The sequence below is a fragment of the Papaver somniferum genome, chromosome 5, assembly GCF_003573695.1.
Source record: "Papaver somniferum cultivar HN1 chromosome 5, ASM357369v1, whole genome shotgun sequence".
In the NCBI taxonomy this organism is placed as follows: Eukaryota; Viridiplantae; Streptophyta; class Magnoliopsida; order Ranunculales; family Papaveraceae; genus Papaver; species Papaver somniferum.
Window position 1 is genome coordinate 83,180,060 of NC_039362.1, and position 16,897 is coordinate 83,196,956.

At 37.0% G+C, this 16,897-nt stretch overlaps 1 protein-coding gene and 1 pseudogene across 2 annotated transcripts; one reads left to right on the forward strand and one right to left on the reverse strand.

Annotated features, from left to right (window-relative positions):
* Positions 1–6,637: 6,637 nt before the first annotated feature.
* On the forward strand, positions 6,638–7,722 carry LOC113282047 (annotated as a pseudogene).
* Positions 7,723–8,315: 593 nt separating this feature from the next.
* LOC113282046 lies at positions 8,316–12,588 on the reverse strand. Of its 2 annotated transcripts, none has more exons than XM_026530976.1 (10): positions 11,963–12,588; positions 11,737–11,874; positions 11,337–11,528; positions 10,090–10,227; positions 9,874–9,992; positions 9,656–9,788; positions 9,412–9,559; positions 9,228–9,307; positions 8,959–9,093; positions 8,316–8,876 (listed from the first exon to the last, which is right to left on the reverse strand). In XM_026530976.1, exons 1-10 carry the CDS (start codon positions 12,416–12,418, stop codon positions 8,640–8,642), a joined length of 1,776 nt encoding a protein of 591 aa, XP_026386761.1. In that variant the 5' UTR covers positions 12,419–12,588; the 3' UTR covers positions 8,316–8,639. The 2 variants fall into 2 exon arrangements, with proteins under 2 accessions (XP_026386761.1, XP_026386762.1); XM_026530977.1 differs by having other exon boundaries at positions 9,412–9,541; positions 11,963–12,587.
* Positions 12,589–16,897: the final 4,309 nt, after the last annotated feature.

Sequence of the window (16,897 nt, forward strand, 5' to 3'; positions counted from 1 at the left end):
TATGTTGCATGATGGGTGGTATTTCATCCAACGAAGAGGTGAAGGCTAATGTTGTTATTGAAAAATTCTTATTCAAATACAGAGATAGGTATAAGGCCATTGCTGAAGGTCAAAAGGTTATCAATAGCTGTGATTCAAACATTTCGAATTCTTAAACTGACGAGGAAGAAAGTGACGAAGTAAGCTCAGGGGATAAAAAATTTTCTGATAAGAACTAAGATTCTTTCTTTAAACATTAGAGGCATGGACGATTATGGCAAACAAATTGCTATGAGAGATTTGATAGATGAGCATAAGAGTATCCTTTGCTGCATTCAAGAGACAAAGATGACTTCAATGTCTCATTGGTTTGTCAAACAATTGTGGTATGATTCAGATTTTGAGATGGAGATGATACCTTCACAAGGAGTGGTGGGTAATAGTGGAGGTTTATTAACAATTTGGGATGGCACGCAGTTGGAGTTGCTGGATAAAAGATTGGGTTTAAACTCAATTACTTGTCTTTTTAGATTTCGAAACAATGGCTTTAAGTTCTTACTGACGAATGCTTACTCTCCTTGTGATCAGCATAGGAGGGAATTGTTTTGGAATGATTTGGTTGATGTCAGAACATGGTCTTCTGAGGCTTGGTGCTTGACTGGTGATGTGAATGCTGTTAGGAGTGACTCAGAAAGGAATAAGGTGGGAGGAGACACTAGGAATATGAAATTCCTGAATGATTTTATTGCTGAACAGGAGCTTCTTGACCTGCCGTTGCATGGTGGTTTTTACACTTTGAGTAATAAGCAGGCTGATCCACTGCTTTGTCGTTTGGATAGATGCTTGGTGTGTACAACGTTTGACGCAAAGTTTAACAATGCAACTCAAACAGCCCTGGTGCGTACAATTTCATATCATAACCCTTTACTGCTGGACCTTTCTCCTTCCATCAGAAATCACTCTTGTTTCAAGATTGAAAACCATTGGTTGGATCATCCGGATTTTGTTAAATTGGTGGAGGTATGGTGGAGTTCTTTAGATTTTGAAGGTACTCCGGGGTATGTTCTATTTAGAAAACTTCAGAATTTGAAATTCTTTATTAAGAATTGGAGCAGGGAGACATTTGGGAATGTGAGAAAGACGGAGGATGAGCTAAAGGAGAAAATTAACGGGTTAAACATTGTTGAAGAGACTGCAGCTTTAACTTCAACTCAGCATGAAGAAAGGCTAGCTTTACTGAAAGATCTGGAAAGGGTGAAGATTAATAGAGCTAGAATGGCGTACCAAAGAGCGAAAGTTAAAGGGGTCAAAGAAGGAGATAAAAACACACATTATTTCCATAAAATTGCAAGTGGAAAAAAGAGGAGGAATTGTATAACGAAGCTGGAAATCGAATGAGTGGATGTCTTTAACCATGTTATTAAGAATGAGTTACATAAGTACTATACTGGCCTATTTACTGCAGATTCTCCAGTCAATCCCTCTTTCGAAAAATTGCAGTTCAAGACAATTGACGCAGAGCAGCAGTTATGGTTGGAAAGATCTTTTGAAGAGGAGGAGGTTGTTAGAGCTATAAAACTTTGTGGAGCTAACAAAGCTCCAGGACCCGATGGATATAACCTGGAATTCTACAAGGCTTGCTGGGATGTGTTGAAGAAGGATGTTATGGCAGCTATTAATGAGTTTTAGTAATGGGAAGTTGGATTGGAGATTGAATGTCTCTTTCTTGAAGCTCATACCTAAGAAAGAGGATTCTGCAACTGTGAAGGACTTTAGGCCGTTAAGTTTGATCAGCAGCTTCTACAAGATAGTGTGCAAGCTTCTGGCGGAGAGAATGAAAGTAGTAATGCCAGGTTTGATTTCTAATGCTCAGGGAGCTTTTGTTAAAAATAGACAGATTTTGGATGGTATTTTGATTGCTAATGAGTTGATAGACAGTAGATTGAGGCAACAAAATCCAGGGATTATGTGTAAAATCGATATGCAAAAGGCATTCGATAATGTAAGTTGGCCTTCTCTCTTCTCAATTTTGGCAAAGAACGGATTCGGTGTGAAATGGATTCAATGGTTGCGGTGGTGCGTTATTGATGCACAATTTTCAATCTTGGTTAACGGAAAAGCAACTAAGCTAATCAAACCCTCGAAAGGAATTCGTCAGGGTGACCCTTTGTCACCCTTCCTCTTCTTATTGGTTGTTGAAGTTTTGTCTTTGCTTATTAATAATGTTGTTGCTCAAGGAAAGATCAGCGGATTTTATGTGAAGGAAGGTGGAACTGTGGTGTCGCATTTGCAATTTGCAGACGACACAATGATTTTTTTAGATGTATCTTCAGTGGAGGTAAGAAGGCTCCTTGTTATTCTGGTGGTTTTCGAGATATTAACGGGACTTCGTCTAAACCTGGAAAAAAACACAATGATAAGTATAGGGGCGGACCAGGTGGTGAATGTATTAGCCTTGGAGTTGGGTTATCGAGTGGAGGTCGTTCTAGTTACTTATTTGCGCATGCCCATTGGCTCCAACAGACGAAGCGAGTTAATCTGGGAAGTGATAATTCAGCGAATGCAGAAGAAGCTGGCGTCGTTGAAGAGAAGATACCTGAACAAAGCAGGAAGGATTGTTTTGATACGGAGTTCTTTAGAAAGCTTGGTTGTTTATTTCATGTCACTGCATCACATGCCAGTTTCAGTTGAAAAGAGATTAAACACGATAATGCGAAAGTTTTTATGGGGTAAAGATGAGGATCGAAAAAAGATGAGCTGGGTGTTGTTTAAGAAAATATGCAAACCTAAGAAGAAAGGTGGCTTGGGAATTCGTAATTTGAGGCTTGTGAACAAATTGTTGCTAGCTAAGTGGCATGTCAGGTATTGCAAAGAGAAGATGGCGTTATGGAGAAGGATTGTTTGCGAAAAGACGAATGCAGAAGAGAACTGCTTGATTCCTTTGCAGGTCAAGGAGCCAGTGAAAAGAAGTATGTGGTTCGATATTTTAAAGGAGAACAAAACTTTCTATGATTCTGTGACTGTGCAGGTTAAGAATGGTGCAACTCTTAGGTTCTGGCATGATTGGTGGTGTGAGAAGAAAGCCCTCAGAGATAAATATCCAAGGCTATACAAGATAAGTGCACAAAAGATGGCTATGGTCGACATAATGATTCAGCCTAGATGGAACTTTCAATTCAGTAGAGAGTTGGACCCGGCAGAGAGTATAGACCTTTTGGAGATAAAACATGACATAAGATTTGCAGTTTTAACTCAGGGCGAAGAGGATTGCTTGGAAGATACTGTTTCAGCAAAACAAATCTACTTGAAGCTTACGGAGACAAAGCCAGATTGGGAGAGTCATAGAATTCTGTTGAGCAAACAAGTTCCTCCAAAAGTAATTTTCCTATTGTGGTCATCGTTATTGGAAGCTATCCCAACTAGATACATGTTACAAAGCAGGAGAGTGGTGATTCAGTCTAATATATGTCTATTTTGCAATACGGCCGTGGAAACTTTGGATCATTTATTCATCTATTGTGATGTGATAATGCAGATTTGGGGTTATTTTATAGCAGCAATGAAGGTTGGTTGGGTGATGCCAAGGCAGTTTATCACACTCATGCATAGCTGGAGGTTGGAAAGGAGCTCTGCTAGAGTCAAGAAGGTATGGCATCTCATTCCTTTTGCGATCTGCTGGGAGACTTGGAATGAACGTAATAGAAGGGTTCATGGAGGAAGAGCAAAGACGAGATACGAAATGGAGGTGGTCGTAAAACAATGGGTTTACTTATGGAATTCAAATACAGACACCTTTAAAGACTTCTCGATATCTCAGGTTATAAACCATTGGGAGGATGTTATGTATATGTAGTTTCCTTTCCATTACTTAGCTGTGATGGTCTTTTGACCTTGTAAATATTCTGTACATATTTTCTTTTTTTCAATATATTCTTCCTTATTCAAAAAAAAAAAAAAATCCTTAAGTTTTGTTTTTTGTTTCTCCTTTTTCATTTTTATTGGAGATATTATTTCTATTTTCCAATGATCCGGGACTTGAAATGTTATTGTATCCCAAAAGAGAAGAATAAGGCAATAAATATTCTCTCTAAAATAACCGGGACAAAAAAGAATAACAAAAAAATGGGATGGTTTACCACCTAATTGTATTAGGTAATAACTTTTCAACTATATGAAAAGTGTAACTTTATTCTAATTAATTTTTCGTTTCGAAGCATGCTTTATTCTAATTACTGAAATTTCCTTTGTATCAAAGAAAACAATGTTTACACAAATTGAGGTCAGAATGGAATTTGATCCGCATCCGAAACTTAGTTTTACTCATGTTCAGTTGCAGCGCAACAACCTCTATTTTTCTTACTTCCTCAAGTTATTTTTTTCTTTTATCTTTTATTTCCATTTGTTGTACTTGCCTATTTTGGCTTTGTCTATCTATTATCGGTCTTGTTTTCCTATTTGGCTACTCCCAGGAGTTGTGGTAGACTTTTCACCTTTTTAAAGACTTTGCTTATTGAAAATGTATATATATATGAAGCTGGTCTCACATAAATATTTATTAAAATCATAAAATCTTAACATTCAACCCACACAAACCCAAACAAAGCAACCAACATCTAATGATTAGTTGGCCCTTTATATTACCACTAAGCTTTTCAGGGAAAGTGAGCAACTGAAAATGAAGCTAGCAAAGCCAAAACCTTGTCATTTCTCATGTTTTTTCTCCCCTAAATGATTAAAGTTTAAGGACACTTGGGTCTCCCTTCTTTAGTCTTCCAGTTGTTGTAACATGGACATGTCTGTTTGTTCCCGAAGGTTCCTGGTGGTACACAGAGGCATTTGGAGCAACACTTGAGGCAATAAAACATGCATGGCTTTTTATGTGATGTTGCCGAGCAACGACTTGTGCATTTCGGCTGGCAATCTGAGTATACAATAAACAGTAAACAAGTTCAGTTCTCTCGCATTCGTTGCTAAGTAACTGGTGATCTCAAATTCAAAATCAATTAGAATATGCGATATGATATGATCCAACATTGTAAAATATTTCAGCATAAGGAAAAAGGCAGAGCTCGTGTAGATCATCTGTTTTAGTTTTATATGCAGTTTGGGTGGTCGTTGATGGCCAGAAATGTAAGGTTGAAATTTGTCTAGGGGCTATGTTGGACTCAGTTTGACTTTGTCAAAGATAGCTGATTTTAGGTCCCCAAGATTCAACAAAATTTCAGGCACTCTCTTGGAGAGTATCAGCACAGCAGTCAAAAACATACCTGAAGGACGAAGTAACGACAGCCCATAACTCTGTGATTCAACAACAAAAAAGAAATCAACAAAATGAGCTAAAAATATAACAAGTTAATGAGTTAACGTAAAGAGTAAAAGCGCATGTAATGTATATCTAGTAAAGCAGTAATAAAGTCGTTGAGTGCTGATATCAATAATGAAAGTAGAATACCTCAACCGCATGAGATAGCAGAATTGTTGCAAGTAAAAACATAACGCACAGAGGAAACAATTGAGAATTGGAAGTAGCTCTTCTTGCCATTTCTCTCTATTTCTAATCAGCTGAGATCTCTTTAGATGGGAGTGAGAATATTAGAACATTAGAGCTACATTTATAGTGATAAATCTTTACTGTTAATGATTAGAAGATGTCTCACGGGCACTAAATCAAGAATAGTAAACCGTTGTCTGTGGCAGATAATTAGGGTTAAAAAGTCATGTAGGCTAGTAGGGTCACAATTACAAAAGGAGAAAATTACCGTTGATATAGGCGCGTATGCGGAGATTTTAGTTGATTTTGTTGGTTGGCTTGGATTATGGCCGGGATTATGCATTATTCTTTCAAGCTATGATGACGAGTCATGATTTATGATCATGTTCCCTTCTCATCTGTGCATGGAAGTGACCTGAGTTCGAGACTCGCCAGTATCAAATTCTTTACGGATCAAATAAAAAAAAAGAAGTAAGGTTTACCGATCCAACACTCAATTTAATCAGATTGTACGTAAATTTCGGAAAAAAAAACTAATCGGTTCAGCCGAATACCCCTAGTGGTCGTCAAGAATAGTGGTCACAAAATATAAGAGTAGGTAACTTTGATTAGCATTGCATTTCAAAAGTAATATTTTGGCAGTTCTAATTATTACGCCCAACTCCTAAGATATTTTGAGTGGATGTCTTCTTTCTTTTTCTTAGTGCAACTGTTTAGTAGTCATGGTTTGACCCTCGATTTTTTACAATATCAAAAGCAAATTATACTGTATATGTTGGGAAAAAGTTTCAAAGTGGAAATGCACAAGGTACACGTAAAAGATCCGGAATTGGATTTGACTGAATCAAAATTTTCTTTCATAATCGCCCATTGGATTAATGAAGAGTAGTTTCGCCAAGAAGAGTTTTTCTGTACATTTAACGAAAATGATGCAAAAATATAATACAAGCATTTTTAATCATGGAGCATCACAATCAACCACTGTGAAATGCGAACGACATTTAGTTTTCCATTTAACTAACTGAACCCAAGGGTTGGTACAAATTTGCCAAGAGGACACCTACCTACAATGGGAACCGAATTTTCCTTTGCTTTTTGGCACCATTTACATTTTGTACAGACTTAGGAAAAAAATGCTTGAAAAATCCCATTTGTGTTTCTGTCCGTTCAAGCACATAGAAGAGATAAGGCAACAAAATAAACAGTGAGAAAGAGGAGAGGAGGAGGGAGAGAATTGTATCAAACTAAACATGACTTCTTCACTGAGCCTCTCAACTGCCACCAGGTCTCTACCCTCTCCATCCATCCCTCACAAAACCAAGCTTTCTCGCCATCTCTCTATAACTTGTAAAATTACACAACAAAGTGGCAAGCCAAACAAGATACAAACCTTGATCAATCAAATTAGTTTGAAACCAGCGGGGATATTGCCCAAAAATTCAGGTTTAGCGATTCAAATCGGAGCTCTTTTAAGCATTGTAAGACTAAAGTTCACTTATTGTTGTTGTGGCTCCATCAAAGTTTGGCATCTTAAAAAGTCAATATATATTGCATTAATGAATATGTGCAAATGCAGGTTGAGCAACCAGCATTAGCAATAACAGGTGTTAATAACGAAGAAGAATTGTCATGGATATTGATACAACTAGGAATTCTTGCATTTTGGTATTTCCTTATCATGCCGGTATGCCAGCACTTAAATGTCAATCAATTATGGCAATTTTGCTTTATGTGTATATACATTGAGCCAAGTTGAAATAGTTTAACGATGAGACATAATCTGTCTATTGCAGCCTATAATAATGAACTGGATGTGAACCAGATGGTATAAAAGGAAGTTCGTGGAGATGTATTTTCAGTTCTTGTGCACATTCATGTTCTTTCCAGGGTACAAATTCGACAGCTTCTTTTCGCTTCTATGAATTATGATGCCAAACTAATTACACTCTTATTTGAACAGAATCCTGCTTTGGACACCATTTCTGAACTTCAGGCAACGTCCCCAGGATCCAAACATGAAATATCCATGGTCCACGCCTTCTGACCAGTCTTTAACAGAGTGATTGAATGGAAAAAGAGGCTGCTTGTATGTGCATACAATGTCTTGTGTCACTTTGTATAAATACATATAACATTCAGTGTAAACTCTATTGTTTTTCTTCTTCCAGTGTCAGAAGCCAGATCAATAAGCTCGGGTAGATATAGACATGACTAATTAGATTAATGAAACAGCTTCCTATGCTTGAAAAGTACAGTATATTTATTCAATTTCCACTTCTGGGAATTCCCCATTCCCATGCCTACATTGCCAATCGGGCATATTTTTACTGGGACTCGTTTTGAGTCTTTTTTAACTCGGGTTCTTTAGATATTACAGATCTCGCATAATTCAGTACTGTGGAGATTCATATCCCTCTCTCTAGAATTCGATTCCCATCTGTAAAAGAAGGTAAGGTTTTTCGTCGTCCCAAAGATTGCTGACGGTAAGGCATTCAACGTACAAGTTCTGAAGGCATCTTTGAATGTTTCCTTTGAAGCGAAAAGCATTTCCTTTCCAAGAGGATTAATGCTAAAATTCCCTGCATCCCTTGTAGTCCGTCTGGCCCTTCCATAGATGAAACATTAGTTTTCCTGAATTGTTTGTACAACTTTTTTGATTGAAATTTGTATAGAGAATAATGCTCATAAGACAACATGAAGAAAAAAATGAGAAATATGTATTAATGCTCGATGTTCTACATTTATCATTGACAAGCCTTTTACACTGCCTGGAGAATTAAGGCTGATTTAAAATAAGTGACAAAGAAGTTACAGCTGTTCAAGGAAAGAAAATACAGAAGAAAAATTGTTCCAAAAAAGCTAGTCTCAACTTAGATTAAAACATGTCAAGCAATAAGATGTGCTAAAGGAAAAACAGCTTGATTTAACCTAACAGCTCTCAATAAAAAGCTGATCCCAGGCTTAGCCCAGGTTTATACTAGTTTGTATAAGAACAGAAACAGAGTTAGTATAATATAGAAACTTTTGTAAGCCACATAAGATAAAAGTTCTGTTTTTCTAAAACAAGACGACACTTTGTCAAAAAAAAAAGAAGAACAAAAAAGACAACTAAGATAACATGTCCATGAAGGAACTCGAGTGAAAACTGGGTAATGTAGCTATCTTTCATTTAAACGGATCCCAGGTTACCAAGCATAACTTTAATCTTCTCCAAGTCCAATGATACCATCATCTCTGGGGACATCACAAAGGCACCAACAGCAACTGCAACAAGTGCAACGGCCATGCCTTTCAAGCATCCATGGTTTCGAGAAGTTCTTCCTAATAAGACCTTGCAATACTTGTTTGCTTCCCGAATGGATGCATGCTGGCTTGATTTCTCTGCATCGGCAAGCTCTTCTTCATTCTGAAATCAATTGAAACAATCTTTTAGATATGATATCATGCATAGACTTGAGTGGAGCCTTAAAAAAAAATATGTATTTTACCTTCTGCCTGAAACTCTTAAGAGCCTCCCTCAAAGGATCAAGAGATAAATGTTTAGCAGAGTGCTCCTTCCATTCATTTGCCAGCCTTTTAAGAACGGCAGCACTTGCTCCTACATTCTCCAAGTACACTTTTTCCTGTAGTCGCACATATGCACATATTTTAGTGAGCCGGAAACCTTAGGGAAACTAAAACGAAAACACTATTAAAAGTAAAAGAATGATTATGAAGCAAATTGCTACTACTGCTGAGAGCAACAAGAATTCCTCACCCAATGTTTGTAAATATCGGTGTTTTGAGTCAACGACCATATGCAAACACCAGTTGCTTCTTTAGATAATTCCGGAGCACCTGGGTAGCGAAAATTATCAGATTGCAAGCACATAATGCAGATATCCGTACAGTGAAGTTTACCTATTGAAAGTAAGTAACATTAAAAGGAAGCATTTACTCACTTTCTCCGACAGCTTTGAGTGAGAAAGTAAATATCTGCTGGGTAACTTGCTTCATTGCTTTGCTTCCAGGGGAACCAGCAAGAGCCACCTCTTTCAGGACAGGGTATACAGCCTCAAACCTCTCAGTTGCCTGCAAAAAAAAATTTATCTATATGATCATCAGGTTGTCTATATTTGGAAGTTTAGAATAGCATCTTTGAACACGCAACTACAAAACATGATTGATACTGTTGGAGATGCTAACCTTGACTCGAGCTGAGGATGCTGGAAAGGTAAGTCGCATTAAAAGCTCAAAAGCTGAAGGTGGAACCATACGCTCACCCTTTCTGACTGCGCTGTTCAACAAGATAGGGCGGGCTTTTGGGGTTGACAAGATTCTGAAACAAAAAAAAAAACATGAAAATTTTAGGTACATAATAATAATATTAGATAGAAAAAAAAAAACTTTCGACCAAAACCTACCTCTCCGCTAACTGCAGTATCAAATCCCTAGACTGGGGATTACACGATTTTGCATTGATGACAGGTAAAAAGTTATATGCCCATGCAAACATCCCAACAGCCAGGTCTCCCTGACATGCCTACACATTACTATAAAATTCAAAATCTAGCAGGGGAAGGAAATTCAGATTCATCATGTAACAATATTATTCCCGCATGTGAGTTTGTAAAGCGCACCTGAGTGGCTGCCCATACAAGAACTGGCAGTTTATCTTGACCTTGATATTTTGGGTTTTCCCTCAGAGTTGGCAACAAGCTGACAAGAACATCAGGCTTCCGTCGCAACGTCATTGCTAAGACCACAAATATCGCAACCTGAAGTTTCAGCAAGGATCAAATTCTAGTACTTAATTTACAAGCTAAAGAAAAATGGGATAACATGTACCCTATCAAAAGAACCTATGCCAGAAAATTGATAAAAGACATCAACGAAAGACCAGAAAGAACATGTTGTTACGATCTCTAATACAGCTACATGAAGCAACAACTTTAAGAGACAATTTTCATAATAGTATAATACTTTCATTTCTTGGCTAGACTAAATGAGCAAGCACCAGACGCCGAAAAAAACATCTCCACCATGAAAACCAACAACTATCAAACTGCAATTAAATCCTAGAGCAAATCTTGCTACACGGTTAAACTTGCCAGCTAACATAACTAAGCTGGTCAAACTTCTCAGCCATGCTTTGAAAAAAAAAAAATAAGGAATTTGAAAATATTAACATATCCAAAATAGCCACGTGTATAGCGTACGGATATTGTTTCCAAAAGTGACAATTGTTCAAGCATTTACAAACCATAAACAGATACATCCATATATGCATTTATGCTTGATTGCTTTGAAGATAGACTTGAGAGGCAGTGGTCCACTCAGTATGCCAAACAGATTCAAGTAAGGCTAATGACTATTGACGTAGCTAAAGGAAAAGTGAGAAGTTAGACATTCAAGCAACTACTAGTAACTCCTAACTTTGTGACCTTAGTTTTAAGCAGCAAATGAAGAAATGGATTTATTTTCAAAAGCACAAACGACAGATACCATGCAATGGAAATTAAGATTTAAACTCATCGGACTTATTAAGGCTACATAAGAGATTCCTTGGAAACACTACCGAACTTCAAAAGGTATATAACATGCAATGCAGACAAAAATATGTGAAATGGAATTTAAGATTTAAACTCATCGGACTAATTAAGGCTACATAAGGCATTCCTTGGAAACACTATTGAACTTCAAAAGGTATATAACATGCAATGCAGACAAAAATATGTGCGGACAATTTTTATCAAGCATCACAGACTACGGATAGATATGCAGTCGTATAAGATGTTTACCAAATATGAGCTATATAACAAAAGCTACAGGGAAATTTTCGTAACATATCTAGCTTAATAATATAATAGACATTGGTGCTATTTACCTGGGCCTTTGAGGAGACCTGTTGAACAGCCTTTTTGGATCCCTTGGAACCAACTTGTAGATGTGCTGCTAGGTCCGCGAGAATGCTGTCCAAAGACCACAAAACGAAGGAGCCAAGTGCCTCAAGAGATCGTTGGTTAATCCAATCAACTGATGTCTTGTAAACATCCTCGGAGATATAGTTGAGAGGTATCTGTTAATATCAGCCAAATTAATATATAAAAATCCAAAATCTCATGGTGTAGACATATATTAATTGAAAATAGATCAAGACCAAATAATGCATTAATGAAGACACCACTTCAATTTGATCAAAAGAAAGAGACCGACGACTTTTAATGACTAATCAATTCTAAATTTCCCATCTAACAAAAAAGAAAACATTTTCAATTGAAACTCACATCAGCTATCTTTGCAATTGGGGATTCCTTGAAAGTCTTTGTCCACGGGAATTGTGATGCAGCTACATTCGAAAAAGCTCTAGCGAAGTAATCCGCAAATCGCATGAGCTGGATATCTTGCTGAGCTTCATACGATGCCTAGAACAAACAATAACAACAATAACAGATCAGACCCAAACAATAAACCCTAAAAAACTAAACTTTATTCACCAAAATTGAAACGCACCGTAACATCAACAAGGAATGCAGCAAGATCTGAAGCATCAATTTTAGAAGCAGCTTCCTGAACAGTAACTTTAGGTCTCTTAATTTTCTTCACTTTAGGTTTCTTCTCTTCAACTTTACCATTCTCCACAACCTCCTCATCACTTTCATAATCGTAATCATCATCAGAACCACGATGTTGTTTCTTCGATCTAACAACAGGTTCTACATTATTCGCTTTCTGTGCTTCCGTTATACGACGACGTCTATCATCAGCATGTAATTCCACCGATCTAAACACATTAGATTTCGCACCACCACCACCATTTGCTTTTACATCCTTGGCAGCATCCGCCGCTGCAGTTTTCCTCTGACGTTTTGGATAAACAACTTTTTGCCATCCGTGATCTTTATTATTGTTATTGGAAACGGTGAAATCCTCAACATTGAAACCTGATGATTCATGATTCTCCTCCATGATTCGAGATAGATTTGTGTGGTTTTCGTGTGAATTTTCAGGGTTCGTCTGCTGGTTTTGTTTGTTGTTTTAAAGCGAGAAAGGGGTTTTTGTAGTGGCAGAGAAAAAGAAGACCTTGAGTTTGAGATTCAGAAGAGAAGTAGAAGAGAAAGGGAGAAGCAAAGGGCAGATCACAGATTCATTGACTAATTTTATAAAAACTGTCCTATCAATTTATTTTCCTGTTTTGGGGTACCCTACTGATGTGGCAACATCGTAATGGTAAATTTCGCGTCATTGGCAGAATTTATTGTATTAGGATTACGCCACGTGGCGATTAGAAAGGTTGGAGGGATATGGCTGAGCGTCTGAGAGAGTTGTTGATTCACAGACAAGGTTTAGGATAAAATTAACCTTGTTCTTAGGGAGAATTACGTAATAAGCCATTATTAATTTTTGTTAGGATTAGGAAAATTATCAATAAATTTTCCGAAATAGTATAATATCGTAGGATAAGATAAAAATATCTTGATCATTGAATATTCGATGATGCATGTAAGGCGTTGGATTAAACATTGGACGGTTTAAGAAAGTAGGAGTAGTGGATAAAAAGGAAACGGTATATATGGAATTATAGAAGTGAGATTCCAAAAAATGCAAAGAAGGTCAGGACGTGGCTGCCACCAACCAAACCTCACGTGTTTTTAATGATCCCAACTGTCACAGTCGTTGGATTCAATAGATAATAATAATGAAAATAATATTTTAGATTATATTTTGTTGGATATTATAGGGATCGGTGATAAATTTGTTGCCAAATAATGATGTGATTTACTAATTTAGAGCCCATACAGATAAATCCTTCAAAATATAAATGGAAGGAAAAATCTTGTCTTGAAGTGTGGGAAGGGAATTACTAGCTTGTGTAGACATGCGACGTATAAACAAGGGAAACCAAATTTGAGCACTTCAGCTTAGTTTTAACGTGCTGGGCGCGCGCTTATCTGGTCGACATACAACATATGGTTGCAGTGTGGAATCGGAAATCCTACCTAATTTAGGTTTCGTTTACTGAGTTGGAAAACAATAGCATGAAATGAGTTCTTTTTTTGGAACGGTATATTAACAAATGAAATTGGAAAAGATAGCATAGGAGGGCTAGCTAGAACTTTTTATCTATTTAGTCAGTTGGTGGATTTTGTCTTCTTCTCCCTAATGATTTTTTGCGAGTATGAAACGTTAGTCCTACGTCAGGCAATTCTCACTTTGCCACAAATTCATTTTGAGCATGGATAAACAAGAATAAAAATGAATTTAGCGTAACATGTCAAATGTAACATGTCATATTCAACTCGAGTTTGCATGCAAGAACTGAAGATTAATGAAAGCTACAAAACCGTATAAAAGCAAATAGTTTGCGTTAAGTATGATTGAGTTAGTCTAAGCAACAAAGTATAATGGATTAAAAAATTAATTAACGTAACTGTTATTTCGTTGTCACTTATTCACATTCACTTTATTTATTACTATGGAGCGTTGTGTATGTCGACCCCTTGATCGCGTGATCGTGTTTTCCTGTTAGCATATCAGTCGTCGGTCCCAAAAACGCCACAAAGAAAGAAAGAAAAGAAGAGGAAAAGGAAAAGGAGAAAAGTCAATGGCCAGACGCATACTAGACTAGTCAAATTAACAATTATTCAACAGTTCAACTTCATCGGGTAGTGCTGTAGTAATGCTGTGTAACGTCATAAGTCTTTGACCATGATTTTGTTTCTTATGTTATTTCGTCCACCTTGAGTTGCAGTTTGTGTGGTTGCACGACCCAGAAAATCCTATCAATTTTGTAAGCGGATGGATTTTAGGTTAACACCTTGTTTGCTTGTAGTGGACTTGGAGTTTGGGTGTGAGTTAACCTCGACTCGCGCCGAGTCAGCAGTCAACTCTGTACGTATGAAAATTAAATTGTCTATACTGATGAACTTAGGTTTGTTTGCGAACTCTATTTGTGAACTAAAGTCCCTGGATTCTTAACGCTTTAAGGTATGCGAACTCGGTTTACAAACCGTTGAGTTACGTTCATGTATTGGTTCTAGTATACGTACTTTGTACACATACAAACCAAGCCGAATATGTTTCAAATGCTTCACATATATTTCTATGAGATAGTAAACATTTGAACAACTCTCTTAAAATACATTTAGATACATTTGATCATTTATCACAATTGGTTGATTCTCAGATTGAGTCTAGAAGTGTTAGATGAAAATAACTAAGCTAAAAGTGTTCATATGGCTAACTTCGGTTAACTGTTATTGAGCCAACTCGTTATACAAGTTTAGGTACGGTTCATCCATATCTGAGTATAAGTATACTAGAATATGACCCGTGCCGTAACGGCCCGGGATTGTGTTGGTGTGACTATCAAATGAAACATTGTTAACTCATACGACATGGTAATGTTTTTTTATTTATTTTTATTTATTTTTTGCATTATTTAGTAATAAAGTTTTCTTTGTTTTGTTTTCTTTTATAAATGATGGTTTTCTTAACACACGTGATGAGGCAAAATCGGTCTATCATAGTGCATATTCATTCTTTTCATACTGATTTTTTTGCCATTTTATACAGGTTGTTAATATATTTTATATTTTCAAGACTCTTTTGGTGCTTTCCACTTCACATATCAATTTTGATGTAGAGTTCGAAACCCAAAGTCATTTTTACCGTTCTTATATTCACTATTATTCACACATATTCCTATGAATGTAGCTAACTACACATAGATCATCAAACATGATTAATTCATTGATCGTCTAGGTATGCTGGGATATTCTTTTAGCTCTATCGTACAACAGGTGTGATTCTAATATCAAACATATGAAATAAGAAGACCCATGACTTTGATGGAAGCATCATTATCAAAGTGTTACACAACAATCCATAGTATTTCTACTGCAACACTTTCATCAATAAACAATCCATTTAAAGCTGACAAACACACATGTTTATATTCGGCTCCTAATAAGATCTCCACCTGATGATGCAAATTAAAATTGCAATTTCGTTTTGAATCCTTAAATAACGAATGAACAACCATAACACCTAGTGAAATTCGCTCCCCTTTCAAGGTGAGCAACATAATACCAAAGCTTCCTTCTTCGTAGCCACCAGATGTCTAGATTTTCGAAACACATTTCTTCCATGACGGCTGTTGGATTGTCCAGGTTTCAAGCCATCCGATTTGACTATTCCAGCGAGATTATAAAAAATAAAAAAAAAACTTATTCCCTCACAAAGATTACGAATATGGAGATCTAACTCTTACAGTAGAGGCAGATATATTACACACTAACTGGACCTATTTGGTGTATTTCGTATCTGGGTCAGTTTGATCCTTGGCAGATGTGAGCAGTGACCCAAGGGAGGGACTGTTGGGGATGCTATAGGGAAAGGAAATCTTGTAACCGTGTAGCTATAAGAGTGTTTGTTTCTGCAATAGTCTATTTCAACATTCAAGATCTTTTCAAAAGCTGCAACCCTTTACACTTTCCCTCTTCATGCTGCCATTACAATATTTAGTTTGATTACATCAGCACAAAACATAGGTAGAAGTTAGATGTTCCCACAAATGTGTTTGCTTAACCGACATAAAGCTGACTTATTAAGAATTTTTTTAACCGACTCAAGGATGCCTAATTAAGTAAGGATAAATAGATGGTGGTGTACCTATCCCATCATAACCACGTCCGAGGCAGTGGTGTGGACAATACACAGGACTTCACTCACTATCCAGGGCACCAAATATGGTGTTTCCGCTATGGCCTTCAAAGCTAATAAGGCATATTTATTTTTTGGGTGGTCAGTATTTGATTGTACCATAATATTGGATTTCAGTCAAAATTATATACCAAAGTAGTAACGCACTGTGATATAGGTTCCTCGACCTACATTCCACACTCGGTACATCCCTAGTTCCCTTCTTCACCAGCCACTTTAATCGTGCAATATTTGCATCCCAAATAGTGCCACCCGTTGGCGTCAAAAATTCAGTTTGTGCCCGTTTTGATAAAAATTGGATTGAGTACCTGCATTCCAATAGGCATCTGATGTAAAAAAAAAAAAACATTCCAGTTCCACTGTGACAATATGAAGTTACGTTACAACTCTGGCTGGTCCGAACTGTACTTGTTTAGTGGGTCCCATTTAGCATAAAACAGTTGAGAAAAGGTCTTTATACTGTTGGGATCAAATGTCCAGCAGTTATTCTGAGTTGGTAATGTTATTTGACGCGTCTAGGACTCTCTGGGCTCGTTCGTCGGCTCACCCCAAGGGTTATCGATAAACAATGGTGTGAGTTTCAAAAATGCAGTAGTATGTAATCAGTCCATTATTTGTAATTACATAATTGTGGTTCGACAATGTCCTCTTGATAAGCGAAAAATGCCAAAACACTGATTCAATTCTTGATAAGCAAATATGAATGAAAAGTTCTATCTTGGG

Excerpts from the sequence above, each read along its gene's own strand:
- LOC113282046 (XM_026530976.1), bottom strand. The coding sequence starts at position 12,418 with ATGGAGGAGAATCATGAATCATCAGGTTTCAATGTTGAGGATTTCACC. Across the intron at positions 9,993-10,089 it reads TTGTATGGGCAGCCACTCAG|GCATGTCAGGGAGACCTGGC; the intron begins GTGCGCTTTACA and ends AGTAATGTGTAG. Across the intron at positions 9,308-9,411 it reads ACTCAAAGCTGTCGGAGAAA|GTGCTCCGGAATTATCTAAA; the intron begins GTGAGTAAATGC and ends TTCGCTACCCAG.